This window comes from Mustela putorius, unplaced genomic scaffold (assembly GCF_011764305.1).
Source record: "Mustela putorius furo isolate JIRA1106 unplaced genomic scaffold, ASM1176430v1.1 tig00003911_pilon_pilon_pilon, whole genome shotgun sequence".
Lineage (NCBI taxonomy): Eukaryota > Metazoa > Chordata > Mammalia > Carnivora > Mustelidae > Mustela > Mustela putorius.
In genome coordinates this window covers 2,250,494-2,265,556 of record NW_025422058.1, presented here as the reverse complement: position 1 = coordinate 2,265,556, position 15,063 = coordinate 2,250,494, and the positions used below count along the sequence as shown (strand labels likewise).

Here is a 15,063-nt window from a genome sequence, read left to right as displayed (position 1 = left end):
TTATTAATAAATAAGTTTGACAAAAGAAGTCAAGTCTCTGGATTTTTATCCTCTCTTCTACCTCCCTCTCCTCTCCCCCCGACCTTCTTACTCCTTTCTGCCACTTCCTTCTTCTTCTTCTTCCTTTTTTTTTTTTTTTTTAAGATTTTATTTATTTGAGAGGTGCCAGGGTGGCTTAGTGGGTTAAGCCTCTGCCTTCGGTTCAGGTCATGATCTCAAGGTCCTTGGATCAAGCCCCACATGGGGCTCTCTGCTCAGCAGGGAGCCTGCTTCCCCCTCTCTCTCTGCCTGCTTCTCTGCCTACTTGTGATCTCTCTCTTTCTGTGTCCAATAAATAAATAAAATCTTTAAAGAAAAAAAAAGAAAAGAAAAAAAGATTTTATTTATTTGAGAGAGAGACAGAAATAGAGACAAAACAAGAGCGAGGGGGAGGGGCAGAGGGAGAGGGAGAAGAAGGTTCCCCACTGAGCAGGGATTTCCCCAATTTGGGACTCCATCCCAGGACTCTGAGATCATGACCTGAGCTGAAGTCAGATGCTTAACCAACTGAACCACCCAGGTGCCCCCCCTACTTCCTTCTTCTTTGATATTTTGGTTCCTCTCCCTTCCTTCTCCCACCCATGCAATATATATTATTTATTTTTTTTAAATACTATACTGTTTTTTTCCTATCTATGGATATAAACTTTGGTTAGATTGGGGAGGGTGTGGGTGCGTGAGATAAATAATAGTGTATAGATTGTGATGAAATTTGCATTTGCCAAAATAATTTCATCACAAAATAGCAAATTGGCAAATATGTAACTTTAGTCCTCTATATAAATAAACATTATTTAAGTTCAAGCCAAATTTATAACTTCATAGTAAAAGAGTAAGATTCTTTGTCTTATTCTCTGAAACAAACTGAAAAGCAGGAATTCATTAAAACCCAAGGAGTATATCTTCAAGTCAATGAATACTAATGTAATTTTTTATAATTTAATATTGATAATATATTAGTAATTATAGCTTATTAAGGTTAAATATCTATAATTCACAAAAATATTAAACAATGTTCACTATTCTCTAATTACCAAGTCAGTTAAAATACTATAGTAGAATTTAAACAAAATTAACTTTTATCTGATAAAATACTAATGACTTTCCATATCTATATCTATATCCATACACACACATATATATATATACACACACACAAACATCTATCTCTATTATATATATCCATCTATTTAAACATACACACATAGATTCTATTACAGCATAGATTTGTTTATATAAAGCATTTCTAGTATAATATATATTAGATATATCTACATATGCATAAGTATAAACACATACATATACACAGATGCCTCGTATAAACACCTTTAATTCTCATATATTATGTGGAAAATATTTTTAATCCTATTTCATAGATAAGGAAGCTGAGGCTTCAGGGGAATAAAAACTTTCTCAATGTCTTACATTGTATAAATTACAATAGTAGGAGGTAAATCACATTTTACTTGCCTGCAAAACTTAATTTTTATACTCTACTGCTTAATTAATAAAGTAACTCCTTGCAACTAACCACAGACCAATTCAGCACAAAAACAAACTGCAAAGTGAAACAAAATTACTGTCTCTCTCCTCTCCCTATCCCACAACACAAAGTAACTTGAGACGGAAAAGGGAAATATGTGGCTTAGTATAACAATGACATTACATTGCATGTCTTATGCCCTCCCCGAAGGCTTAACAAATCAAAATCCAGAGCACAAGGTCTGGAAATCTGCATGCTCACAGACCCCAGCTAACTCTGTCTTGCTAAAGTTGTGTAATCTACTGCTTTTTGATTAGATAATTATATTCATTACCTGTGGTTGGCGTTGCAAATTATCAAACAACTGGGTGCTTAAAACAAAAGAAATTTAAGCTCGCACAGTTCTATTGGCCAGAAGTCTGAAATCAGTACCACAGGACCAAAATCAAAAGTATTTTCAGTTCTGTGCTCCATTCAGAGACCCTGGGAGAAATTCATTCCTTGCCTATTGTAGCTTCTGGTGACTGCCAATATTCTTTGGCTTGTGGCCACATCAGTCATTCTATATGTTAATATGCCAGGGTTAAAAGTGCATTGGATATTTGAGATTTAATTTGGAAGAATTTAATCTTGAACTTAGAGAGTGTGTATAGAACAAGTAAATCTTGCATACTATTTCTGTCTTTACCTTCCCATTATACAGTTTTGCCTTTACAAATATTTTTGGAGCCCCTATTTTGGCCAAGTACTCTATCAGAGCTGCCTTTCAATCATGTAGAAAGCTTGATTCAGAGGCTCAAAATGTCTGTCAGAATGTCTAAATTACAATGGTAGGAAGCTTAGTGTGGTGGAGAGAGCATGCTCACTGGTGACAGGGTTGACTTTGAAGACTGGCTCTGCTACTTATTAATTGTGTAAGTTTATAAAAAGTACGTTATGCAGAAAAATAGTATAAAAATTTACCAAAGATGATGGTGAAGATGAAAAAGATTTTTCATTTGGGCTTAAAACTCTGCACGAACTCCCTGTGCTAGGTTGTTGAGAAGTAGAGGGAAAAGTAGCTTCCCAACCATTCTCTCTGCTTGCATTCTTGATATGTAGTATGCATATGCATTTTTCCAAATGCAGCTTGTTCACCTACTATCTTGTGAAGGTAACGTGTTAGGAATGGCTTTGTTAAAATACATTAAAGTATAATTTTGAAAAGTCAGAGAGCACTGCAGATAGTATGAGTAGAAATCGATGTGTGAAACTTTAATCGATAAATCTGTGTATGAGCTCTGTGATTATATAATAGAGATGTCTTCCAAGCATCACTGACCATTTCTTCCTTTGCATAAAATACACCATTAGCTACCTGGGCTTTGAGATCAAGCCCAGACTCCTACCAGGGCCTGAAGGATGTTCCCCAGCCAGCCTCTATGGGATAGATTCTGTCTTCTTGTCTCCTGCCACTAGATTCTCCAGATTTCAAGATTCTTGTTCCTGGCATCACTTCTGGTGATCTCACTTCCCACTTTGGATCTTGAAACTGATTGAAGGTTTCACCTTTTGGGGTAGCCTTTTTTCACATTGGTAAACAATGAAGGCGTGAAGAAAGATTTAGGTGAAGTTCACCCTCAACATTCTGAATTCTTTGCTGGTCCCTTAACTTGGGATGTTTCTCGACCATCACCAGTTCACATAGTGCTCCTTCCCTGGATTCGCCTCATGCTACATCCTCTTATTTTGTAAGCTTTCAGGGACTAGCTCAAGCTTCCTTTTAAAGAGAAAAATGTGGAGGTTAATAACATGCGCTCCGGTTTTGATATATTTTCTCTGTGTGACTTTGAGCATGTCAATTTAATTCTCTGATCAACATCTTCTTCATTATAAAAAAAGTATAGTAATGGCAACCTTGGATGAAAATATCTTTGTAACTATGTTACATAAGTCTTAGTTACTAACAACTTTATTATTTCCTAGTTACTTGACCTCTAGTCCAGTGTAGACCCTCCTTCATGCTTCTCCAGAAGTCCGTGCTTCTCTGACTATAAAATTGCTTGCACTACATTGGAAATATCTCTCTGTCCTACAGAACTATGTATTTTTAGAGAAATGGACATGCCCAATGAGCAACTAATTGTTGAATGAGTGAACAAAAACCAAAATCAAAAACTTTAATCAATGTAAAAATACTCTGCATTTTTTAAGATCTCTAGACAAATGTATATCTGATTAAAATCTTAGGCTAGGGTGCCAGGGTGGCTCAGTGGGTTAAGCCGCTGCCTTCGGCTCAGGTCATGATCTCAGGGTCCTGGGATCAAGTCCCACATCGGACTCTCTGCTCAGCAGGGAGCCTGCTTCCCTCTCTCTCTCTCTGCCTGCCTCTCCGTCTACTTGTGATCTCTCTCTGTCAAATAAATAAATAAAATCTTTAAATAAAATCTTAGGCTAAAACTTATATTACTATTTGAATTCTATGATAGAATGGGGATTCACTCAAACTGAGCAATTTTACCTATTTTTTTGGTTGAAATTACATTTATTTAAATTATGCACTGATATTACCAGCACACATTTATAATGAAAAAAGTAGGACATGTGCTTAATCAAAAATAGCATAAGTCACAAGAGAATCTACCATCCAGAGATTTTAAAAAAAAAGCTAAATTTTGTTTATATTCTTTTAGACATTCTCTATGTATGATTCATAACCACATAATCAAGTATGTCAGGCATGTTCTAACCAGGATGCATTGTATCTGTAGAGAGAACTCAGACTTTGAGGTATTATAGCTGCTACCTGATTTACTATTATTTCACTTTTTATATTACAGTGGTTTTCAGAATTCAAGGGCAACAAAGGCTTTTCAATTGCAGGCCAAATTCAGCTCTCTAAACATAACTGCAGAAAGTAGAGACTGGCACAATCTATTCTCAGACATCTTTATGAGCAATTTTGCTGTTGGTTGCTCTGATAGGCATGCCCAATCCTCCTTCTGACACTTGTCTAACTTACCAAAGTCAGACTAACCTTCAAGTTTTAATGATTCTTCTCTGATGCTTTTCCCAGATGTGTAGTGAAAATTGATAAATCCATTCTCTCTGTGGCTGTATTGTTTGTGATTCTTTTTTAGAATTTCTCATATTATGCCTTATGTGATAGTGATTTATCAGTCTTTTTTGTCTCCGGCTATTTTACAAGCTCACAAAGGCAAAGACTTTATAATTCATTTTTATATCCCTTCACCATCTAACAGAGCTCTTTGCATATAATAAACAGTCAGTAGTTGCTGAATGAATTTATCATTCATTGTTAAAATGATGGTGCCATGGTTTAAATTTAATCACAAAATATAAGGTTCATATTAATCATACCAGATATTTAGGACCTAAATATAGCTTTCATTAAGTATCCATAAGTTAAAGTGAAAGAAACATGTGAATGAACAAGGTATAACTTCATTAACACTGTGAAAGATGCCTCTAGTCACATTTTCCAAAACAGGTTGTACTAGTTTTATAGTAAAATTACTAAGACTAGCTGTCCTAAAACATGCAGCTGAAAGTGTATGAGTTCAGTAAAGAACTGTGCTCATTAAAAATTCTCTAATTTTTGGAATAGTTTATTCAACAATAAGATGAATAAGTACAAATATTTCCAGTATAATCTTCTGTGATTAGTATGTTGAGAATGTATATTGACCTTCAGGTTTAAAAAACTTTGAAAGCACAAATTCAATGATGACTGTCTGAGTTTTCATAAATGTAGATAATGAAAACACTTATTTTCCCTGTTTGAAACCCAGTTTGTGATTTAGCAGTATATATATTTGTATTTAGCAAGTTCATGAGAGTCAGGATAAAAGTACAATTATGAGATTAGACATTAAATTTGTTTTGAAAAATCCCTTTCATTTTTCATGAGAGTGTGGAAAATATTAGAAATGAGTCAATACTCTTTAGAAAATATGAGAATAATGGCTGTGTCTTGAAATTTTTATCTGTGTGCTGAGCATAATTCCACACATAAAATAAATTTAATAAATACTTGATGAATGAATAAATGAATAATTTAAACAAAATTAAATGGTAGTGCTCCAAAATACTATTACACAAATAGAAACTACTGAATTCCAAAACTATGAGCCAACTTCTATTGAATTTGTGTCTTTGATAAGGAAAACACACACAGCAGTCCATTTTCATGTGAATTTGAGCAAAAATGTCTTTTTGTTTATACATTGTGATAATTATAGATATTTTCATAGAATACAAAAGTCTCAAGTCTCAGTGTACCCAGAGATTTTCAAAGTTCTGACTAGATGTTATTGACTGGATTTAGAACTTAGAACCTGGATTTCAAACTTAGAAACTTTGTGGGTTTTTTTTTTTTTTTACAAAGTCAATATTTTTATATATTTCGTGTAGCCATGCTTAAATTTAACAGGAAAAGAGAGGCAAAGTGGCTGCGCCGAGCCAATAAAATGTAAGCCACATATAGACCCAATAAATTGTGCATGACATCAGAGTAGGGACGTAAAAGTCCTGGGAGTGACTATCCATGAGCTATGGATGTGACTGTGACTTGAGCCATGTCAGAAGCATGGTGCCCACAAAATGGAAAATGAATTTTTCTGGATCACTGCTATGTAGCAATGTATATATAAAATACCACAGGCATAAAATATAAAGTGCATGGATTCTATAGTATCATGGTCATCCTTGACCCCTCACCTTTTATTATTAGTAATGCCATATCTTCCAACTAAATTTCTTCAACTTCTACCCAGAATCTGAATCACTTCACTGTCACCATGATGGTCTAAAACACCATCATCATTCACTTAACTACTTGTAACAGTCTCCCATTATGTTTCTGTACTTCTATTCTTGTATGCTTTTATTTTTGATAAAATAGGGGGCTGATCGTTTTATTTTTATTTTTAATTGAAGTAAAACACACATATAAGAGTGTAAAGTACTCTAATAGGAATTAAGGTAAAACAAACATAGAAAATATATAAAATACTCCAATCTTAAGTACATAGCTGATTGATTTTTTTAATATGTATATACCTGTATAGTCACACTCAGATAAAACAAAGGACACTTCCAGCATGCCCCTTCCCCATATACAACTTTCCAGACTATAACCTTCCAAAGTTCATCACTATTCTAATATTTTTAGTGTTTAATTTTGTACATCTTGAATTTCATGGACATTGGGAATAAAAAATATAATACTTTTGTTGGCTTCTTTAGCTCATCTTTATATGAGATCTTCTCTGGAGGTCAGTTGCTTAGTCTGTAAATAGGAAGGTAGACTGACATTGGGAACTAAAATTTGAAAACAAACTGAATTTCAGCCCCAAACCACAGAGTTTTATGATTATTATTATTATTATTATTATTATTATTATTATTATTATTTTGGTCTGGAGTCTGTCAGGGACTCCAGAGTGGTTTATTACTAAAAATCCCAAAGAGAATTGAACTTACAGGCTCTGAATCAAATGATCTCTCTCCCTCCTTCTTTCTCCCTCTCTCTCTCTCTCTCTCTCTACTTTCTACTCCCTCCTTCTCTCCCTCTCTCCCTTTCCCTCTCCTCCTCCCTCTCCCTCTTTCTCCCTCCTCCTCCTCTCTCTCTCTTTCTGTGTCTATCCCTGAGCCCTCTACTCCTTTGCATAGGGATGGATTGGCCACCAATCCAGCCAATCCATCCACCAATCTCTATCCTTCCTTAAGTGTGCACAGAGCCCCTGTCAGATACCTTAGGTTGCTGAAGGTACATGAGTGAACAAAATAGAGTCCCTGTCATGCAGGGGCTCAGTCTCAAAAAACCCATACCTGAATATATAAACAAATATTCTTGAATATACTGTCAGTATATTTTCTCTACTCCATTAAGGCTCTAATAGGAATTATTTTATTTTCACAGAAAATAAATAAATATTTATTTATTAAATAAATAAAATTTATTTAATTTTATTTTCCCTAGTTTATGGTGCGTGCTAGGAGTTCTTTGTCTTTAATACCCACTCCAGACACTAGTTTATTTTTTTAAACGGTTTAAATGGTAGCCACAAAAAACAATCTGACAATATTATTATAGATGCTATTTGTTAACCTTTTTTAATGGCAAGCATTAAAAAATATTCAATTCAATTCTCTTGATATTAGACCACAATAATTATTTGGTGTGTTTCTCTTATTGTATTTAATGGTCCTAAAAAAAGTTTAAAAGAACATTTTTTTAAACTTATTAATTTGAGAGTGAGTGAGTGAGCACAGGCAGGGGCAGAGGGAATAGGAGAAGGAGAAGCATACTCCACTGCTGAGCAGAGAGCCCAACGTGGGGCTCAATCCCAGGACCCTGGGATCATGACCTGAGCCGAAGGTAGACATTTAACCAACTCAGCCACCCAGGTGCTCCTAAAAGGACATTTTAGATGAATGCAGTAGAACATCCTGTTTTTCCTATTTCTTTTCTTTTCTCCTTATTTTCTTCCTTATACAGTCTTACTTTCTAGTAGCAAAGTGAAAGGTGAAGAAAAGAAAAGATTTAAGCACCATAACCTTATTGGATATTTAGATACTGATGGGCAAAACAAGATTTGTTTGGTCATATTATATTCTGTGACTTCCAATTTTCTGGTTTTTGGGGGTTTTGTTTTGTTTTGTTTTGTTTTAGTAGAATGATTTCAATAAAACAAGTTTTCTTCTTAGTAACACTTATTTTGAAATAAATAAAAATCATTTTCCTCAAAGTAAATGTTTATATCTTAGCTGCAATCATTTTTAAACAAAGAACATCTCCTTGAATATTAGTTTTGCATAAAATTATATTTACAAAGGAATATAAATAATTGCCCACTGTATAAGGACAGATTTTGAGTCTCCTTTTTTTCTTTTTCTTTTCTTTAAAAGACATTTTGTCCTTTCTGTGAAGCTAGGCTAGAGAGGACATTGGCAGAATTTTGTATGTTCTTATGCATAGCTTTGGATGAGAATTTAATGGGATAGAAAACAATATCTTGCCAAGTATTAACTTTACATCTTCTATTTATTTTAGAATTTCAAGATTTATGGAATACCAGAACAACCCAGGGAGATGACTCATAAAGAACTAGAACTTTCTAGTTTCTTATATTCTTTTAAAGAAGTCTTAACTGTTTAACTTCACCATATAACACCATACATCAATATTGAGATCAACCTGTGAATTAACATAAATCAATCATTTAGAGTTTTTGGGTTTTTGTTTCTACCTATTACTCTAAATGGTTTCAAACCGGTAATCATATCAAAACCAACTGTTTAAAAGCCATGGCATCACAATCTTAAATTATAAAGATAATATCTAAATTTAATTAGAGGAATATACAACTGTTAATGTACAAATACACTTTTAAAAATAAAGACTTAGTTATAGTTTAAGATGAAAATACGCTTTATTTGTTTCATATCAACCCTCTGGCATAATGACCAACTATTACTGGTTGAATCCCAGTTACCCACATCCTAACATTCTACAACATGCATAAGCAGGTCTCCTCCTGTATGGATGCTTTCATTGAGACCTAGTTGTGAAATACAAAATCCAGTTTTATGTTAAGTAGGTGGGTTGCTAATCTGTGAGAATGCCATTCTTCATCAGGCCTTTATGAATTGTTTGTGACTACCAACCCAGACAATGCAAGCTTTATATTTGTTCTACAATTATCCGAAATAATTCTAGTTAAACTCTGGTAAAGATCTCTAGTATGAAATGAATGTAAAGTATTCATTCTTTCCTTATCTTACTCTCTGGTTTCATTTTAGCTCATTTGTTTATATAAAAATAACCCTCTAAGTTGCCTTTTCACTGCTTTTCATGTTACAGATTGAAAATGTTGATGTCTGCCTTAGTTTTCTAGCAGCCAGAGGAGTAAATGTTCAAGGTCTATCTGCTGAAGGTAAGAAAAGGCACAGTTGTCGCAAATAACACCCAAGTTTATAAAAAAAAAAAAATTGTTTTTGTATTATAAGAAACAAGTTTATAAAAAAAGTTTATAAAAAAAAAGTTTATAAAAAAATTGTTTTTGTATTATAAGAAATGTGAAGTGGGAGTACATAGCTTCTTAATGCATGAAGTCAAGTTTCCAAAGTAATAGAAACATAAATGCAATGGTTATTAATGTATGCTTTTATTACTTATATATGTTCCATATTTTGCCAAAACTGTTATTTTCATGACTGAGTGTGTGGGAGAGGGGTAGTTTAACAAAACATTTTTATGTTATTATCAGTGTATAGTATTTTTAGAGTCTTAAGTAGAGGGATGGATGATACATAGGTAATACTGCATTATAGATAGACTAAATTCAGGAAAAATAGTATAATTAATCTGCAAATATTATTTTGTCAGTATCATATCAAATTGGTAGTCCTAGTTGAAATATTTGGTAAGTTTAAATAAGTCGTCATGAGTTCTGAAATAATTAGCAATTAAAATATTTATAGCTGTCATATGTAAAAGCTTTAAAGTCATTAAAGATTTAAAGGATCATTACTAAAATTAAAATACAGAAAACTGGAAAAAGAGGGATTTTTTTTTTAAATCTTTGTCTTTCACATATAGTTTTAGGAAAACTTTTCAAGTACTATAACAAAATCTAGTTGCTAAGGCTATGAAGTAGCAAGTCTTTTGAGATCCACAATAACGACTATTTTATTAGAATATTAACTTATATGCTAAAATTCTGCTAGATACTGGTATATGCTGCAACAATTTAGATTGGTTAACGTTTCTACTTTAGTCCCTTATTCTGACTAGTCTTTTCCCCCAACACATACTAGAAATATTAGACAGGTCTAAGTAAAAATTTTCTGTCACTGAAAAAAGAGGAATTATGTGGCTTCTGAAATACAATGAACATTTAGTAGAATTACTAGGTTTTCCCAATTTTTCTTCTATATTCATTTTTGTTTGAAATTTCCTTTGTCTTTTACACTTAAATGATATGTTAATTGCACATTTGGGGGCCAAAAACCTTAGGTTCAAACCTAACTGAGGTTCTGTAACTTAGAATAAAAGTTGATAAAATTCCCCAGGAAAATATTTTACTTTTTCAGTGGTTAAAAGTAAGTTAAAAATGTTACCTTTTGTTCATATTATATCTCTGTTTTCTCATATGACATTCTTTAATAAAAGAAACCCATTGATTTTCATTTATCTTCTAAAAATATGTAAATGCTCAAAATAATTTTCTAAGTTAATAAAATATGCATAGTAAGAAAACAAGAAATTTTAAAAACCTTTAAGATCATCTAGATTTACATGAGAACATTAATACTTCCTTACTATAGCTTCATATTGATCAGACTAACTCTTCTATATATGACAACTGTGAGAAGGTTTGGGGGGGCATCTCATTTTCACTTTAAATGAATAATTCTACTGCATATATGGTGTGACATTTATAAACCATCAGAGAGCAAGAAATCAGAATAGTTTGTTAATACCCTAAACTACAAAAAGGAAACATAAAACCTTGGCTTCACAAGAGGATGTATTTTATTCCCAATATTATGTTTATTTAGTATATAATTACAGTTTTCATAGCCTTAGTTCAAGTTTTACTTCCATTTCTCCAAAATTTTAAATTATGACTACAAGTAAAAGAAAGCGAAGTTCAGATTGTAGCTTACTTTGGGTGTTTAAATTTTTATTCAGTGTAAGAAGACTTTAAGAGCTCCATGTACTAGAACTAGGATTTACGTTCAAGTTTATTCAGTTGTTATGTAAAGACATGAATAAGCTGATCTTTATTATTTATTAATATGTAATATGAGTCAAGAGAAAAATTGGACCATTAAAATACTTATTATATGTACTTTTGGGATATTACATGTATAGTCATACATATAAATACATAAACATTTTAATAAATTTATTGTTAGGTGATTTAGGAGGACAACTATAAATTTAGTTGCCATTATAAGGTGCACCCATGCCATCCTTACTTAAAATGTAGGACAACCAATATTTAAGTGGCCATCTTTCTCCAGTTCTTAGCCATCACTGTGTTGGTAGCAGCTGAGACTTTGTGAGGGAGGTAGAATGCTGAATCATATGATTAGCACAAGACAGAAAGCCCATCCATTTGTGGGAAGAAGAAAACTCTAGAAAAATTGCAGTTGACGATCAGCAAAGAGCCTTGCTCCTATACGTTTTGTTCTCTCTACCTTCCGTCCCATTACTCTGTCCCTGAAGCTCCAGGCTCTTTGGAAATGTATCATGCTTCAGTAAGTTCAGATTTGCTGGAATCTGTGACTTCGAGACTCGAGGTGCATTTCTATCCCCCAGATTTAGTCTAAGAGGATGGCAACTGGAATCGCGTTTGTGACAAATAAATAAATAAATAAAAAGGAAAACTGCATTCATTTCATATGCTACTGTTTTTATATTTTCCCTTTGATGCAGAAATAAGAAATGGAAACTTAAAAGCCATTCTAGGGCTGTTTTTCAGTTTGTCTCGCTACAAGCAGCAACAACACCATCAGCAACAGTATTACCAGTCCCTGGTAGAGCTTCAGCAGCGGGTCAGCCACGGCTCCCCTCAGGCAGAAGCCAGTCAGGCCAAAACCCAGCAAGATATGCAGTCCAGGTAAGGAAGGGAAGCAGGGCGTGTGTGTAAAACTAACTTGTCTGGACGTAAACTGTTTTTTGTTTGTTTGTCCTTTTGTTTTTTTAATGACTTACTGTTTGTGAGATTGGAAAACATATTTATGTAGCTGCATCCGTGTTATGATGTAATTTGACCAATGTCCTAGACGTTAAGACCACTTTTTCTTATGGTTGGATGAGCAACCTTTATTAATTTGAGGTCAGTTATTTGTTTTCTAAAGATAATGGTGGTTTGTATCAAAGTGTGTGAAATGTATTTCTTGTGAGTGACGTGGCACCGTTGTTTCCTTCTTCAGATTTTTGTTTAGAATGGGCTGTTGAGTCCTACTCTCTGGTTGTGTTGTTATCTCTTAATTGAGGCTTGTGTTCAGTTAATTAAATCTGTTAAAAATTTTGGGTCTGTTAAACTTTCGGATTTGAGTGTCTGAGGGACATACTGTTTTTAATGTGTGATTGTGTGCATGTGTGTGCGTGTGTGTGTATTTTTAAACACGCATGCATGTGTTCATCTGACTTGAGTCTGTTGGTGCATTGTAGACACAGCCTGGGTGGGGTGCTAACAAATCATGGCAACTTCCTTCCCTTTTCCGTTAGCACTGTTTTCCAATTTGGGATTATATCAGTCAGGGATCAACCAGAGATGCAGAATCAGGAAGGGATTAAGAGATTTACTGTGAAGAATTAGTTTACATGGTCCTTGGGACTAGCTGAGCAAGTCTGAAACCCTAAGGGCATCCCAGCAGGAAGGGCAGGCTGAAACTCTCTCAGCGGGTGCCAGAACTTTCATATACAGGTAGAATTTCTTCTTCAAGGAAGCCTCCATCCTGCCTTTAAGACCTTTCAAGCAGGGAATCAGACTTACCCAGATTATCTAGGAGCTTATCCTAGAGCCCAAAGTCAGCTGCTATGGGCTTTAACCGCCTCCACAAAATACTTTCTCAGCAGCACCTAGATTACTGTTTGATTGAACAAGTGGACTGAGTAAGCCTGGCTAAATTGACACATCAAAAAAAAAAAAAATGATCACAGAATGAAATGAAACTAACAAGTTTCCTGCGCTCTGCTCATTTGGTCCTCACCAATGACCAGAGTATTGGGTCATTAGCTCTATTGTGTAAATAGCTGATTGTTTTTTCTTCAGAGGGAGAATGTCTAATATGCAAATATTCATCATCTTTAAGAGTATATATACATATCAAACAGATGTAAATATTTACCTTTTTCCATCTTAGAAGACAAGCGTGAAACCTAGTAATGCTCAGTATGCCCTGAGTTTATTTTTGGTATTTAGTATTGACTCACAAAGTTAGAGTAAAATTTGAAATTACATTCACATACCATCTCCCCTGCCCCCACTTACTGTCAAATATTCAACAGTTGAGAATTCCTCTTCTCTTTCATCTGCCAGCCAGCCCTTTCTTCATATTAAGCAATACTTTTCTCTGTATGACCAAGTATCCGCTATTCATTTGGGCGGATTTGACTCACTAATGAATTATGAAGTCAATAAAGAAAAATTGTAACTTTATCAAAAAACATAGAGTATACTGCATGGTTCAGGGAGTGATAAAAGATGTTTCTCATTAGTCAGTAATGCAGATATGCTTTTCTTCTTAAAGCTCGTCCTGGCTCTTTGTGATGTAAGTAAAATCATACAAAAGTCAAAGTGAAAACAAAATTCTCCGCAGGGGAAGTTCTTTGGATTTCTTTAAGAATGGGGGAGAGGAAATATCTTTTTTTTATTATTATGATTATTTGGGGGAGATGGTTGTTAGAAAGAGATCCAGATTTTGAAAACTGCCAGAAATAATATTTCCTAGAGTTTGGTTTAAGTTATTTGAATTGACGAGAAGCAAGAATAGTAGCTGAGAAAACAGAGAGAGTTAAGTGGTATTATACAAAACATGTTAACTTTGGAAGTGATACGCAGTATCATTTGTCTTTGCTTTACCTCAGTCTATTTCTGTATCTGCCATGTGGAATTTCTTGCCTAGAATTTCTCAGTGGTTATGACCCTTCTGGGGAGATTGTTTTTCTCATTCTTGCTAGATATGCAGGGCTGTTATGGAACAATATTTTATTTAAAAATATAAAGCCCTATATATAGTAGGGATGGTAATTTTATACCATTTTGGAGAGAGCAATTTTATTCTTTTCATTGGAAGATTTTGAAAAGTATTCTTTTCACCAGTGTCCTTTGAGACTGAGGTAGACTCTTAAAGAATTTGCCTTGTGATAAACTTAATTACTTTTAATTAATTTGTAGACTGATAATGAGTTGACAATGTGGAGTACGTGCTGTACTACACATAATAGTTATGATCCTGATGTACAGGGGTAACATGTCTTCATCTTAATAGAATTTATTATCTGTTTTACAGAATATTATATTTCAAACATTAATACTTATTTCTGTTTACATAGATTTGGTACAGAGAAACAGCCTATGAATTAGAATTTATGTGCAACAATCAATGTATGTTAAGTATTTTTCAAAAGCCATAGTATATACATAAGAAAGGATGTTTACTTTATGTCTACATAGTAAAACAAAGATAATTAATGCAGAAAAAAAGAAACCCAGTGACACATTTATCTTCTTTGCTTCAGATGTGACTCATAAGTTATAAGCCATGATTTATGAAGACTTTCTGTTAATTCTAAAGCTCTTCCCAAGTAAATAGCTTAAATGACTGGTTGCTATATTATTCTAGATATTTTGCCAGAAAACATTCTTATATTTCTTCTCTGTCAACTCATAAAAAATTTTAAGGGCATATGATTTCAGTTCAATAAGAGTTTTGTTTTGTTCTTTTTATTTAAAATAAATTGATGTAATTATATATATTCCCACAATATTTATTTTATACATTAGGAATTTCTATTT

The 15,063-nt window shown here is 33.7% G+C and overlaps 1 protein-coding gene across 7 annotated transcripts in view; it reads left to right on the top strand.

Moving 5' to 3' along the window:
• The window catches only part of NAV3 (neuron navigator 3), a 597,791-nt gene that overhangs the window by 338,561 nt on the left and 244,167 nt on the right, over window positions 1–15,063 (top strand). For all 7 annotated transcript variants that reach the window (XM_045069074.1, XM_045069076.1, XM_045069075.1 and 4 more), the window contains exons 4-5: window positions 9,390–9,462; window positions 11,973–12,156. In XM_045069074.1, coding sequence (XP_044925009.1) covers window positions 9,390–9,462; window positions 11,973–12,156 — 257 coding nt within the window. The remainder of the gene's footprint in view (window positions 1–9,389; window positions 9,463–11,972; window positions 12,157–15,063) is intronic.